The 12253-nt window shown below is 67.2% G+C and overlaps 1 protein-coding gene across 1 annotated transcript in view; it reads right to left on the reverse strand.

Annotated features, from left to right (window-relative positions):
• Window positions 1-1154: 1154 nt before the first annotated feature.
• Window positions 1155-12253, reverse strand: part of LOC126998923 (basic proline-rich protein-like) — a 39440-nt gene continuing 28341 nt past the window's right edge. The window contains exon 7 of the mRNA XM_050861226.1: window positions 1155-1221. Within this exon, the coding sequence (XP_050717183.1) occupies window positions 1155-1221 (67 nt within the window). The remainder of the gene's footprint in view (window positions 1222-12253) is intronic.

Raw genomic sequence — 12253 nt, forward strand, 5'->3', positions numbered from 1 at the left:
TGAGCGTTCAGGGTGGGATGCTGACCCTGGCTTAGTGTTCAGGGTGGGATGCTGACCCTGGCTTAGCGTTCAGGGTGGGATGCTGACCCTGGCTTAGTGTTCAGGGTGGGATGCTGACCCTGGCCTAGCGTTCAGGGTGGGATGCTGACCCTGGCATAGCGTTCAGGGTGGGATGCTGACCCTGGCTTAATGTTCAGGGTGGGATGCTGCCCCTGGCTTAGTGTTCAGGGTGGGATGCTGACCCTGGCTTAGCGTTCAGGGTGGGATGCTGACCCTGCCTTAGTGTTCAGTGTGAGATGCTGACCCTGGCTTAGTGTTCAGGGTGGGATGCTGACCCTGGCTTAGTGTTCATGTTGAGATGATGACCCTGGCTTATTGTTCAGGGTGGGATACTGATCCTGGCTTAGTATTCAGGGTGGGCTGCTGACCCTGGCTTAGTGTTCAGGGTGGGATGCTGACCCTGGCTTAGTGTTCAGGGTGGGATGCTGACCATAGCTTAGTGTTCAGGGTGGGATGCTGACCCTGGCTTAGTGTTCAGAGTGGGATGCTGACCCTGGCTTAGTGTTCAGGGTGGGATGCTGACCCTGGATTAGTGTTCAGGGTGGGATGCTGACCCTGGCTTAGTGTTCAGGGTGGAATGCTGACCCTAACTTAGTGTTCAGGGTGGGATGCTGACCCTGGCTTAGCGTTCAGGGTGGGATGCTGACCCTGGCTGAGCGTTCAGGGTGGGATGCTGACCCTGGCTTAGTGTTCAAGGTGGGATGCTGACCCTGGCTTAGTGTTCAGGGTGGGATGCTGACCCTGGCTTAGCGTTCAGGGTGAGATGCTGACCCTGGCTTAGTGTTCAAGGTGGGATGCTGACCCTGGCTTAGTGTTCAGGGTGGGATGCTGACCCTGGCTTAGTGTTCAGGGTGGGATGCTGACCCTGGCTTAGCGTTCAGGGTGGGATGCTGACTCTGGCTTAGTGTTCAGGGTGGGATGCTGACCCTGGCTTAGTGTTCAGGGTGGGATGCTGACCCTGGATTAGTGTTCAGGGTGAGATGCTGACCCTGGCTTAGTGTTCAGGGTGGGACGCTGACCCTGGCTTAGTGTTCAGGGTGGGATGCTGACCCTTTCTTAGTGTTCAGGGTGGGATGCTGACCCTGACTTAGTGTTCAGGGTGGGATGCTGACCTGGGGGTGTTCAGGCGGGATGGACAGGAGGTTCAGGGTGGGATGCTGACTGGAGAGTTCAGGAAGAGATGCTGACCGGCTTAGTGTTCAGGGTGGGATGCTGACCCTGGCTGGTGTGTGAGGACAGGAGGATGCTGACCCTGGCTTAGTGTTCAGGACAGGATGCTGACCATGGCTGGGTGGCGTGCGAGGGATGCAGGATGCCATGGCGGTGGTGGAGTTGAGGGACAGAAGGTGGCGGTGGCGGTGTGGCGTGACGGACAGGAGGAAGCAGTGGCGGGGTTGGAGTGCGAGGGACAGAAGGATGCGGCAGGGGTGGTGCGAATGACAGAATGAGGCGGTGGCAGGTTGGCGTGCGAGGGACATGACGAGGCGGTTGCGGGTATCCGTGCGAAGGACAGGAGCAGGCGGTGGCGGGGGTGTCGTGCGAAGTACAGGCGGAGGGGGTGGCGGGGGCTGCGTGCGAGGGACAGGAGGAGGGGGGGGCGCGGCTGGCGTGCGAGGACAGGAGGAGGAGGTGGCGGGTGGCGACGGAAAGGAGGAGGCGGTGGCGAAGATGGCCTGCGAGGGACAGGAGGAGGCGGTGGCGTGGGAGGCATGTGAGGGACAGGAGGAGGCGTTGGGTGGGGTGGGAGGGACAGGAGGAGGCGGTGGCGGGCGTGTCGTTTGAAAGACTGGAGGAGTCGGTGGCGGGGGCGGAGTGCGAGGGACAGGAAGAGGCGGTGTCGAGGATGTCGTGATATGGAGAGGAGGAGGGGGTGGTCGGGGCGGCGTGCTAGAGACAGGAAGCGGCGGCGCCGCGGGTGGCGAGCGAATGACTGGAAGAGGCAGTGGCGGGGGTGGTGTGCGAGGGACAAGAGGAGGCGGCGGCGGGGGTGGCGTGCGAGGAACAGGAGGAACAATGGCGGTGGTGGCGTGCGAGGAACTGGAGGAGGCGGTGGTGGGGGATGTCGTGAGGGATAAGAGAGGCGGTGCTGGGGTGGCGTGCTAGAGACAGAAGGAGGTGGCGGCGCGGGTGGCGAGCAAATGACTGGAAGAGGCGGTGGCGGGGGTAGCGTGCGAGGGACAGGAGGAGGCGGCGGCGGGGGTGATGCTCGAAAGACAGGAACAGGCGGTGGAGGGGGTGGCGTGCGAGGGTCAGGAGGAGGCGGTTGCGGGGATGGCGTGCGAGGGACAGGAGGAGGTGGTGGCAGGGTGGCGGGAGGACAGAAGGAGGCGCTGGAGGGGTGGTGCCTGGTAGAGGATGAGGCGGTGGCATGGCGTGCGGGAGAGGATGAGGCGGTGGCTGGGGTGGCGTGAGAGACAGGAGGAGGTGGTGGGGTGGCGTGGAGAGACAGTAGGAGGCGGTGGCGGGGCTGGCGTGGGAGAGACAGGAAGAGGCGGTGGCGGGGCTGGCGTGCGAGGGAAAGGAAGAGGCGGCGGGGTGGTGGCGTGAGGACAGGAGGAGGCGGTGGCGGGGGTGGCGGAGGGACAGGAAGAGGCGGTGGCGGGGTGGCGTGGAGGGACAGGAAGAGGCGGTGGCGGGGTGGCGTGCGAGGGACAGGAGGCGGTGGCGGGGGTGGCGTGCGAGAGACAGGGAGAGGCGGTGGCGGGGGTGGCGTGCGAGGGACAGAGGAGGTGGCGGGGTGGCGAGGGGAAGGAGGAGGCGCTGGCGGGTGTGGCGTGCGAGGGACAGGACGAGGCTGTGGCGGGGGTGCGAGGGGAAGGAGGAGGCGTGGCGGGGTGGCGTGAGGGACAGGAGGAGGCGGTGGCGGGGTGGCGTGCGAGGGGAAGGAGGAGGCGGTGGCAGGGTTGGCGTGCGAGGAAGGAGGAGGCGGCGGGGTGGCGTGAGGGACAGGAGGAGGCGGTGGCGGTGGCGTGCGAGGGACAGGAGGAGGCGGTGGCGGGGGTGACGTAGCTGACTGGAGGAGGCTGTGCAGGGGTGGCGTGTGAGGGACAGGAGGAGGCGGTGGGGTTGGAGTGGGAGGGACATGAGGAGGCGGTGGCGGGGGGTGCGTGCGAGGGACAGGAGGAGGCGGTGGCAGGGGTGGATGAGGGACAGGAGGAGGCGGTGGCGGGGTGGCGTGAGGGACAGGAGGAGGCGGTGGCTGGGTTGGCGGAGGGACAGGAGGAGGTGGTGGTGGGGTGGCGTGAGGGAAAGGAGGAGGTGGCGGGGTGGTGTGCGAGACAGGAGGAGGCGGTGGCGGGGAATGGAGGGACAGGAGGAGGCGGTGGCGGGGTGAGGGAGAGGAGGATCTGGCGGTGTGGGTGGCGTGGGAGGGACAGGAGGATTGGGTGTTGGGGGTGGCGTGCGAGGGACAGGAAGAGGTGGTGGTGGGGGAGGAGGAGGCGGTGGGTGGCGTGTGAGGGACAGGAGGAGGCGGTGGCGGGGTGGCGTGAGGGACAGGAGGAGGCGGGGGTGGGGGTGGCGTGGGAGCGACAGTAGTAGGCGGTGGTGGGGTGGCGTGGAGGGACAGGAGGAGGTGGCAGGGGTGGCGGGAGAGACAGGAGGAGGCGGTGGTGGGGTGGGTGTGAGGGACAGGAGGAGGCGGTGGTGGGGTGTGCGAGGGACAGGAGGAGGCGGTGGCGGGCTGGCGTGGGAGAGACAGGAGGAGGCGGTGGTGGCTGGCGTGCGAGGGACAGGAAGAGGTGGCGGGGGTGGCGTGGGAGAGACAGGAAGAGGCGGTGGCGGGGTGGGGAGAGACAGGAAGAGGCGGTGGCGGGGGTGGCGTGGAGGGACAGGAGGAGGCGGTGGGGCTGGCGTGAGAGACAAGAGGAGACGGAGGCGGGGGTGGCGTGGGAGGGACAGGAAGAGGCGATGGTGGCGTGGCTCGAGAGACAGGAAGAGGCGGTGGCGGGGTGGCGTGAGAGACAGGAGGAGGGGTGGCGGGCTGGCGTGGAGAGACAGGAAGAGGCGGTGGTGGGGCTGGCGTGAGAGACAGGAAGAGGCGGTGGCGGGGCTGGCGTGAGAGACAGGAAGAGGCGGTGGCGGGGGTGGCAGGACAGGAGGAGGCGGTGGGGGTGGCGTGGAGAGACAGAAGAGGCGGTGGGGGCGTGGGAGGGACAGGAAGAGGCGGTGGCGGGGCGTGGTGGAGGGACAGGAAGAGGCGGTGGGTTGTGGCGAGGGACAAGAGGAGGCGGTGGCGGGGCTGGCGTGTGAGAGGACAGGAGGAGGTGGCGGGGTGGCGTGGAGGGACAGGAAGAGGCGGTGGGGGTGGCGTGGGAGAGACAGGAGGAGGCGGTGGCGGGCGTGGAGGGACAGGAGGAGGTGGTGGGGGGCGTGCGAGAGACAAGAAGAGGCGGTGGCGGGGTGGCGTGCGAGATACAGGAGGAGGCGGAGGTGGGGTAGGCGTGCGAGGACAAGAGGAGGCGGTGGGGCTGGGGTGGCGTGAGAGACAGGAAGAGGGTGGTGGCGGGGTGGCGTGGAGAGACAGGAAGAGGCGGTGGCGGGTGGCGGGAGGGACAGGAGGAGGCGGTGGCTGGGTGGCAGGGAGAGACAGGAAGAGGCGGTGGCAGGTGGCGTGCGAGAGACAGGAAGAGGCGGTGGTGGGTGGCGTGAGAGAGGGACAGGAAGAGGCGGTGGCGGGGTGGGAGGGACAGGAGGAGGCGGTGGCGGGGCTGGCGTGGGAGAGACAGGAGGAGGCGGTGGCGGGGGAGGCGTGGGAGGGACAGGAGGAGGCGGTGGCGGGGTTGGCGTGCGAGGGAGAGGGGGTGGCTGAGGGACAGGGTGGGAGGGACAGGAGGAGGCGGTGGCGGGGTGGCGTGGAGAGACAGGAGGAGGCGGTGGCGGGTGGCGTGGGAGAGACAGGAGGAGGTGGCGGGGTGGCGTGCGAGGGGAAGGAGGAGGCGGTGGCGGGACTGGCGTGGGAGAGACAAGAAGAGGCGGTGGCGGGGCTGGCGTGCGGGAGACAGGAGGAGGCGGTGGCGGGGGGCGTGCGAGGGACAGGAGGAGGCGGTGGCGGGCTGGCGGGAGAGACAGGAGGAGGCGGTGGCGGGGTGGTGGCGTGCGAGGGAAAGGGAGGCGGTGGCGGGGTGGCGTGCGAGGAAAGGAGGAGGCGGTGGGGGGGGTGGCGTGGGAGAAACAGGAGGAGGCGATGGCGGGGGTTGCGTGGGATTGACAGGAAGAGGCGGTGGCGGGGCTGGGAGGGACAGTAGGAGGCAGTGGCGGGGGTGGCGTGGGAGTGACAGAAGGAGGCGGTGGCGGGGCTGGCGTGCGGGAGACAGGAGGAGGCGGTGGTGGGGTGGCGGAGAGACAGGAAGAGGCGGTGGCGGGTGGCGTGCGAGGGACAGGAAGAGGCGGTGGCGGGCTGGCGTGCGAGAGACAGGAGGAGGCGGTGGCGGGGTGGCGTGGGAGGGACAGGAGGAGGTGGTGGCGGGGTGGCGTGGAGGGACAGGAGGAGGCGGTGGCGGGGTGGCGTGGAGGGACAGGAGGAGGTGGTGGTGGGGTGGCGTGTGAGGGACAGGAGGAGGCGGTGGCGGGGTGGCGTGCGAGGGACAGGAGGAAGAGGCGGTGGCGGTGGTGGCGTGCGAGGGACAGGAGGAGGCGGTGGCGGGGGTGGCGTGCGAGGGACAGGAGGAGGCGGTGGCGGGGGTGGCGTGTGAGGGACAGGAGGAGGCTGTGGAGGGGTGATGGGAGGAGTAGGAGGAGGTGGCGGGTGGCGAGGGACAGGAGGGAGGCGGTGGCGGGGTGGCGTGCGAGGGACAGGAGGAGGCGGTGGCGTGCGAGGGACAGTAGGAGGCGGTGGCGGGGTGGCGTGCAAGGCACAGGAGGAGGCGGTGTCGGGGGTGGCGTGCGAGGGACAGTAGGACGCGGTGTCGGGGGTGGCGTGCGAGGGACAGTAGGAGGCGGTGGCGGGGTTGGCGTTCGAGGGACAGGAGGAGGCGGTGGCGGGGGTGGCGTGCGAGGGACAGTAGGAGGCGGTGGCGTGGGTGGCGTTCGAGGGACAGTAGGAGGCGGTGGCGGCGGTGGCGTGCGAGGGACAGGAGGAGGCGGTGGCGGGGGTGGCTGGCGATGGACCGGAGGAGGCGGTGGCGGGGGTGCCGTGCGAGGGACAGGAGGAGGCGGTGGCGGGGGTACCGTGCGAGGGACAGGAGGAAGCGGTGGCGGGGGTACCTTGCGAGGGACAGTAGGAGGCGGTGGGGTGCCAAGAGGGACAGTAGGAGGCGGTGGCCGGGGTGGCGTGCGAGGGACAGTAGGAGGCTGTGGCGGGGATGGCGTGCGAGGGACAGTAGGAGGTGGTGGCGGGGGTACCGTGAGGGACAGGAGGAGGCGGTGGTGGGGTTGCGTTGGAGGGACAGTAGGAGGCGGTGGCTGGGGTGGCGTGCGAGGGACAGTAGGAGGCGGTGGATGGGGTGAGGGACAGGAGAGGTGGTGGGAGGGACAGGAGGTGGCGGTGGCGTGCGAGGGACAGTAGGAGGCGGTGGCCGGGTGGTGCGAGGGACAGTAGGAGGCGGTGGCGGGTGGCGTGCGAGGGACAGGAGGAGGCGGAGGAGGGGGACAGGAGGAGGCGGTGGCGGGGGTGGCGTGAGGGAAAGGAGGAGGCGGTGGAAAGAGGTGGTGGCGAGGGTGGCGTGCGAGGGACAGGAGGAGGCGGTGTCGGGGTTGCCTGCCAGGGACAGGAGGAGGCGGTGGCGGGGGTGGCGTGATAGGGACAGTAGGAGGTGGTGGCGGGGTGGCGAGGGACAGTAGGAGGCGGTGGCGGGGTGGCGTGCGAGGGACAGGAGGAGGCGGTGGCGGGGGCAAAGAGGGACTGGCGGGGTGCGAGGGACAGGAGGAGGCGGTGGTGGGGCGTGCGAGGGACAGGAGAGGCGGTGGGGTGGCGTGCGAGGGACAGAGGAGGCGGTGGCGGGCTGGCGTGAGGGACAGGAGGACGCGGTGACGGGGTGTCGTGCGAGGGACAGGAGGAGGCGGTGGCGGGGGTGGCCTTCGAGGGACAGGAGGAAGCGGTGGCGGGGTGGCGTGCGAGGGACAGTAGGAGGCGGTGGGGATGGCGTGCTAGGGACAGGAGGAGGCGGTGGCGGGGGTGGCGTGCGAGGGACAGGAGGAGGCGGTGGCGGGGGTGGCGTGCGAGGGAGAGGAAGATATGGCGATGGGGGTGGCGTGCGAGGGACAGGAAGAGGTGGCAATGGGGGTGGCGTGCGAGGGAGAGGAGGAGGGTGGCGGGGTGGCGTGCGAGGGACAGTAGGAGGCGGTGGCGGGGCTGGGGTGGGAGGGACAGGAGGAGGTGGGGTTGGCGTGCGAGGGACAGGAGGAGGCGGTGGCGGGGTTGGCGTGCGAGGGACAGGAGGAGGTGGTGGCGGGGGTGGCGTGAGGGACAGGAGGAGGCGGTGGCGGGGCGTGCGAGGGACAGGAGGAGGTGGCGGGGTGGCGTGAGGGACAGGAGGATGCGGTGGCGTGGGTGTCCTGGGAGGGACTGGAGGAGGGGGTGGCGTGGCGTGCGAGGGACAGTAGGAGGCGGTGGCGGGGATGGTGTAGGAGGGACAGGAGGAGGTGGCGGGGTTGGCGTGCGAGGGACAGGAGGAGGCGGTGGCGGGGTGACGTGCGAGGGAAAGGAGGAGGCGGTGGCGGGGTGGCGTGCGAGGGACAGGAGGAGGAGGCTGGGTGATGGAGACAGGAGGATGGCGTGTGAGGGACAGGAGGAGGCGGTGGTGGGTGGCGTGAGGGACAGGAGGAGGACAGGAGGAGCCGGTGGCGGGGGTGGCGTGGGAGGGACAGGAGGAGGCGGTGGCGGGGGTGGCGTGCGAGGGACAGGAGGAGGCGGTGGCGGGGGGGGCGTGCGAGGGACAGGAGGAGGCGGTGGCGGGGGTGGCGTGCGAGGGACAGTAAGAGGCGGTGGCGGGGGTGGCGTGCGAGGGACAGGAGGAGGTGGGGTGGCGTGCGAGGGACAGAAGGAGGCGGTGGTGGGGGTGGCGTGCGAGGGAAAGGAAGAGGCGGTGGCGGGGGTGGCGTGCGAGGCACAGAAGGAGGCGGTGGTGGGGATGGCGTGCGAGGGAAAGGAAGAGGCGGTGGCCGGGGTGGCGTGCGAGGGACAGAAGGAGGCGGTGGCGGGGGTGGCGTGCAAGGGACAGAAGGAGTCGGTGGCGGGGGTGGCGTGCGAGGTACAGGAGGAAGCGGTGGCGGGGGTGCCGTGCTAGGGACAGTAGGAGGCGGTGGCGAAGGTTGCGGACGAGGGAGTGTAGGAGGCGGAGGCGGGTCTGGCGTGCGAGGGACAGGAAGAGGCGGTGGCGAAGATTGCGGACGAGGGAATGTAGGAGGCGGAGGCGGGTGTGGCGTGCGAGGGACAGGAAGAGGCGGTGGCGGGGGTGGCGTGCGAGGGACAGGAGGAAGCGATGGCGGGGGTGCCGTGCTAGGGACAGTAGGAGGCGGTGGCGAGGGTGGCGTAGGAGGGACAGGAAGAGGCGGTGGCGGGGTTGGCGTGCGAGGGACAGGAAGAGGCAGTGTCGGGGGTGGCGTGGGAGGGACAGGAGTAAGCGATTGCGGGGGTGGCGTGGGAGGAACAGGAAGAGGCAATGGCGGGGTTGGCGTGGGAGGGACAGGAGTAAGCGGTGGCGGGGGTGGAGTGGGAGGAACAGGAGGAGGCGGTGGCCGGGTTGGCGTGCGGGGGGCAGAAGTCGGCGGTTGCAGGGGTGGCGTTTTAGAGACAGTAGGAGGCGGTGGCGTGGGTGGCGTGGGAGGGAAAGGAGGAAGCGGTGGCTGGGGTGGCGTGCGAGGGACAGGAGGAGGCGGTGGCGTTGATGGGGTGCGAGGGACAGGAGGCCGTGGCGTTGGTGGCGTTCGAGGGACAGGAGAAGGCGGTGGCGTAGGTGGCATGCGAGAGACAGGAGGAGGCGGTAACGTGGGTGGCGTGCGAGGGACACACAAAGGAACACAAAGGAAGAACAAACAACGAGGTTGTTTGTGACAAGCTTCACTAGCTATCTAATCAAAGGTGGAAGATGAAGGACAGCAAAGGCGAGGGCTCCTCCCCACCCCCCCATCCCTCCAGCCAAAGCTGGCAGGAAAGGAAAAAGAACCATGCAGCATGGAAAAACTTCATGGAATTTTTGTAGGAAGGAGGAAAAAACTACCATTACTGCTACCACTAACCGGGCGATAAAAGCGGACAAGGACACCAGTATTCGAAAGAACTTAACCTTATTACGACAATGAGTAATATCTTAGTTGCTGGTTGGATTCAAAACACTTGTCTAATCTATTCTTGAAGGCCGTAACTGTTGTACTATCAACGACATGACAAGGTAGAGAGTTCCAAACATTAACAACTCGATTGAAGAAGAAGTGTTTAGCTTCGTGCGACGAGAATCTTTTACCACTTATCTTCAAATTGTGATTTCTTCTTGTTCTATTTGATCAATCAATTGTAAAGTAATCTTCCGCATAAATATCACTGAATCCTTTGAACATTTTAAACACGTCTATTAGATCGCCTCGCATTCTTCGTTTTGATAGGCTGAATAAATTTACTTCTTTAAGCCTTTGTTCATATGACAAATTTCTCAACCAATGCAAGATGGCGCCACTATAAACACTCGCCTGCGCCAGAACGGGCTGGGCCGACCATCAGGACCCACCGGGAAGAAGCCTTGGGCCGACCATCAGGCCCCACCGGGAAGAAGCCTTGGGCCGACCATCAGGCCCCACCGGGAAGAAGCCTACCGGCGCAACAGGCCGCGACGTAAAAAAAAAAAAAAAAAAAAAAAAAAAAAACTAGGAATCATCTTTGTTAATCTTCGTTGGTGGTGTGGGTGGCGTGCGAGGGACAGGAGGAGGCGGTGGCTTGGGTAGCGTGCGAGGGATAGGAGGAGGCGGTGGCGTAGGTGGTGTGCGAGGGACAGGAGGAGGCGGTCGCGGGGGTGGGGTGCGAGGGAGAGTAGGAGGCGGTGGCGACGTTCGATAAATAGGAGGAGGTGGTTGCGGGGGTGGCGTGTGAGGGACAGGAGGATGCAATGGCAGGGTTGGCGTGCGAGGGACAGGAGTAGGCGGTTACGGGGGTGACGTTCGAGGGACAGTAGGAGGCGGTGGCGGGGGAGGCGTGCGAGGGTAAGGAGAAACGGTGGCGGGGATAACGTTCGAGGGAAAGGAGTAGGCGGTGGAATGGGTGGCGTGCGAGGGAAAGGAGGAGACGGCGGCGGGGGTTTCATGCGAGGGAAAGGAGGAGGCGGCGGCGGGGGTGTCGTGCAAGGGAAACGAGAAGGCGGCGGCGGGGGTGTCGTGCGAGGGAAAGGAGGAGGCTGGCGGCGGGGGTGTCGTGCGAGGGAAACGAGGAGGCGGTGGCGGGGGTGTCGTGCGAGGGGAAGGAGGAGGCGGCGGCGAGGTGTAGTGCGAGGGAAACGAGGAGGCGGTGGCGGGGGTGTCGTGCGAGGGAAAGGAGGAGGCTGGCGGCGGGGGTGTCGTGCGAGGGAAACGAGGAGGCGGTGGCGGGGGTGTCGTGCGAGGGGAAGGAGGAGGCGGCGGCGAAGTTGGCGTGCTATGGACTGGAGGAGGCGGTGGCAGGTTTGCCGTCCGAGAAACAAGAAGAAGCGGTGACGGGGGTTGCTTACGAAGGACAGGAGGAGGCGCTGGTCGGGTCGTCGTGCGAGGGACAGGAGGAGGCGGTGGCGAGGATGGCGTGCGAGGAACCATATGATGCGGTAGTGGGGTTAGCGTGCGAGGGACAGGAGGAGGCGGCCGCGTTGGTGGCGTTCGAAAAACATGGGGACGCAGAGGCGGGGGTGGAGTGCGAGAGTCAGGAGGAGTCGGTGGCAGGGTTGGCGTGCGAGGGACAGGAGGAGGCGGCTGCGGGGATGGCGTGCGAGAGACAGGAGGAGCCCATGGCGTGGGTGGTGTGCGATTAACAGGAGGAGGCGTTGTCGGGAGTGGCGTGCGAGTGACATTAGGAGACTGTGGCGGGGATGGCGTGCGAGGGAAAGGAAGAGGCGGTGACGGGGGTGGCATGCGAAGGACAGGAGGACGCGGATCCGGGGGTGGCGTGCAAGGGACAGAAGGAGTCGGTGGCGGGGGTGGCGTTAGAGGGACAGGAGGAAGCGGTGGCGGGGGTGGCGTGCGAGGGACAGTAGGATTCGGTGGAACGGATGGCGTTCGAAAGATAGGAGGAGGCGGTGTCTGGGTTGGCGTGCGAGGGACAGTAGGGGGCGGTGGCGAGGTTGACGTTCGAGGGACAGGAGGAGGTGGTTGCGAGGTTTACGTTAGAGGGACAGGAGGACGCGGTGGCGGGGGTGGCGTGCGAGGGACAGTAGGAGACGGTGGCGTGGGTGGCGTGGGAGGGACAGGATGAGGCGGTGGCGAGGATGGCGTACGAATGAGTGAAGGAGGCGGTGGCGCGGTCGGCGGCGAGAGACCGGAGGAGGCGGCGGCGGTGGTGGCATGCAAAGGACAATAAGAGGCGGCGGCGGGGTTGGCGTGCGAGGGACAGGAGGAGGCGGTGGTGGGGGTGGCGTGAGGAAACCAGGAGGCGGTAGCGGGGTTAGCGTGCGAGGGACAGGAGGAGGCGGCCGCGTTGGTGGCGTTCGAAAAATATGGGGACGCAGAGGCGGGGGTGGAGTGCGAGAGTCAGGAGGAGTCGGTGGCAGGGTTGGCGTGCGAGAGACAGGAGGAGGCGGCTGCGGGGATGGCGTACGAGAGACAGGAGGAGCCCATGGCGTGGGTGGTGTGCGAGGAACAGGAGGAGGCGTTGTCGGGAGTGGCGTGCGAGGGACAGGAGGAGACTGTGGCAGGGGTGGCGTGCGAGGGACAGGAGGAAGCGGATGCGGGGGTGGCGTGCAAGGGACAGAAGGAGTCGGTGGCGGGGGTGGCGTTAGAGGGACAGGAGGAAGCGGTGGCGGGGGTGGCGTGCGAGGGACAGTAGGAGGCGGTGGAGGGGATGGCGTTCGATAGATAGGAAGAGGTGGTGTCCGGGTTGGCGTGCGAGGGACAGGAGGAGGCTGTGGCGAGGTTGACGTTCGAGGGACAAGAGTAGGAGGTGGCGAGGTTTACGTTAGAGGGACAGGAGGAAGCGGTGGCGGGGGTGGCGTGCGAGGGAAAGTAGGAGGCGGTGGCGAGGTTTACGTGAGAGGGACAGGAGGAAGCGGTGGCGGGGGTGGCGTGCGAGGGACAGTAGGAGACG

The sequence above is a fragment of the Eriocheir sinensis genome, chromosome 1 (genome assembly GCF_024679095.1).
Source record: "Eriocheir sinensis breed Jianghai 21 chromosome 1, ASM2467909v1, whole genome shotgun sequence".
Classification (NCBI taxonomy): Eukaryota; Metazoa; Arthropoda; class Malacostraca; order Decapoda; family Varunidae; genus Eriocheir; species Eriocheir sinensis.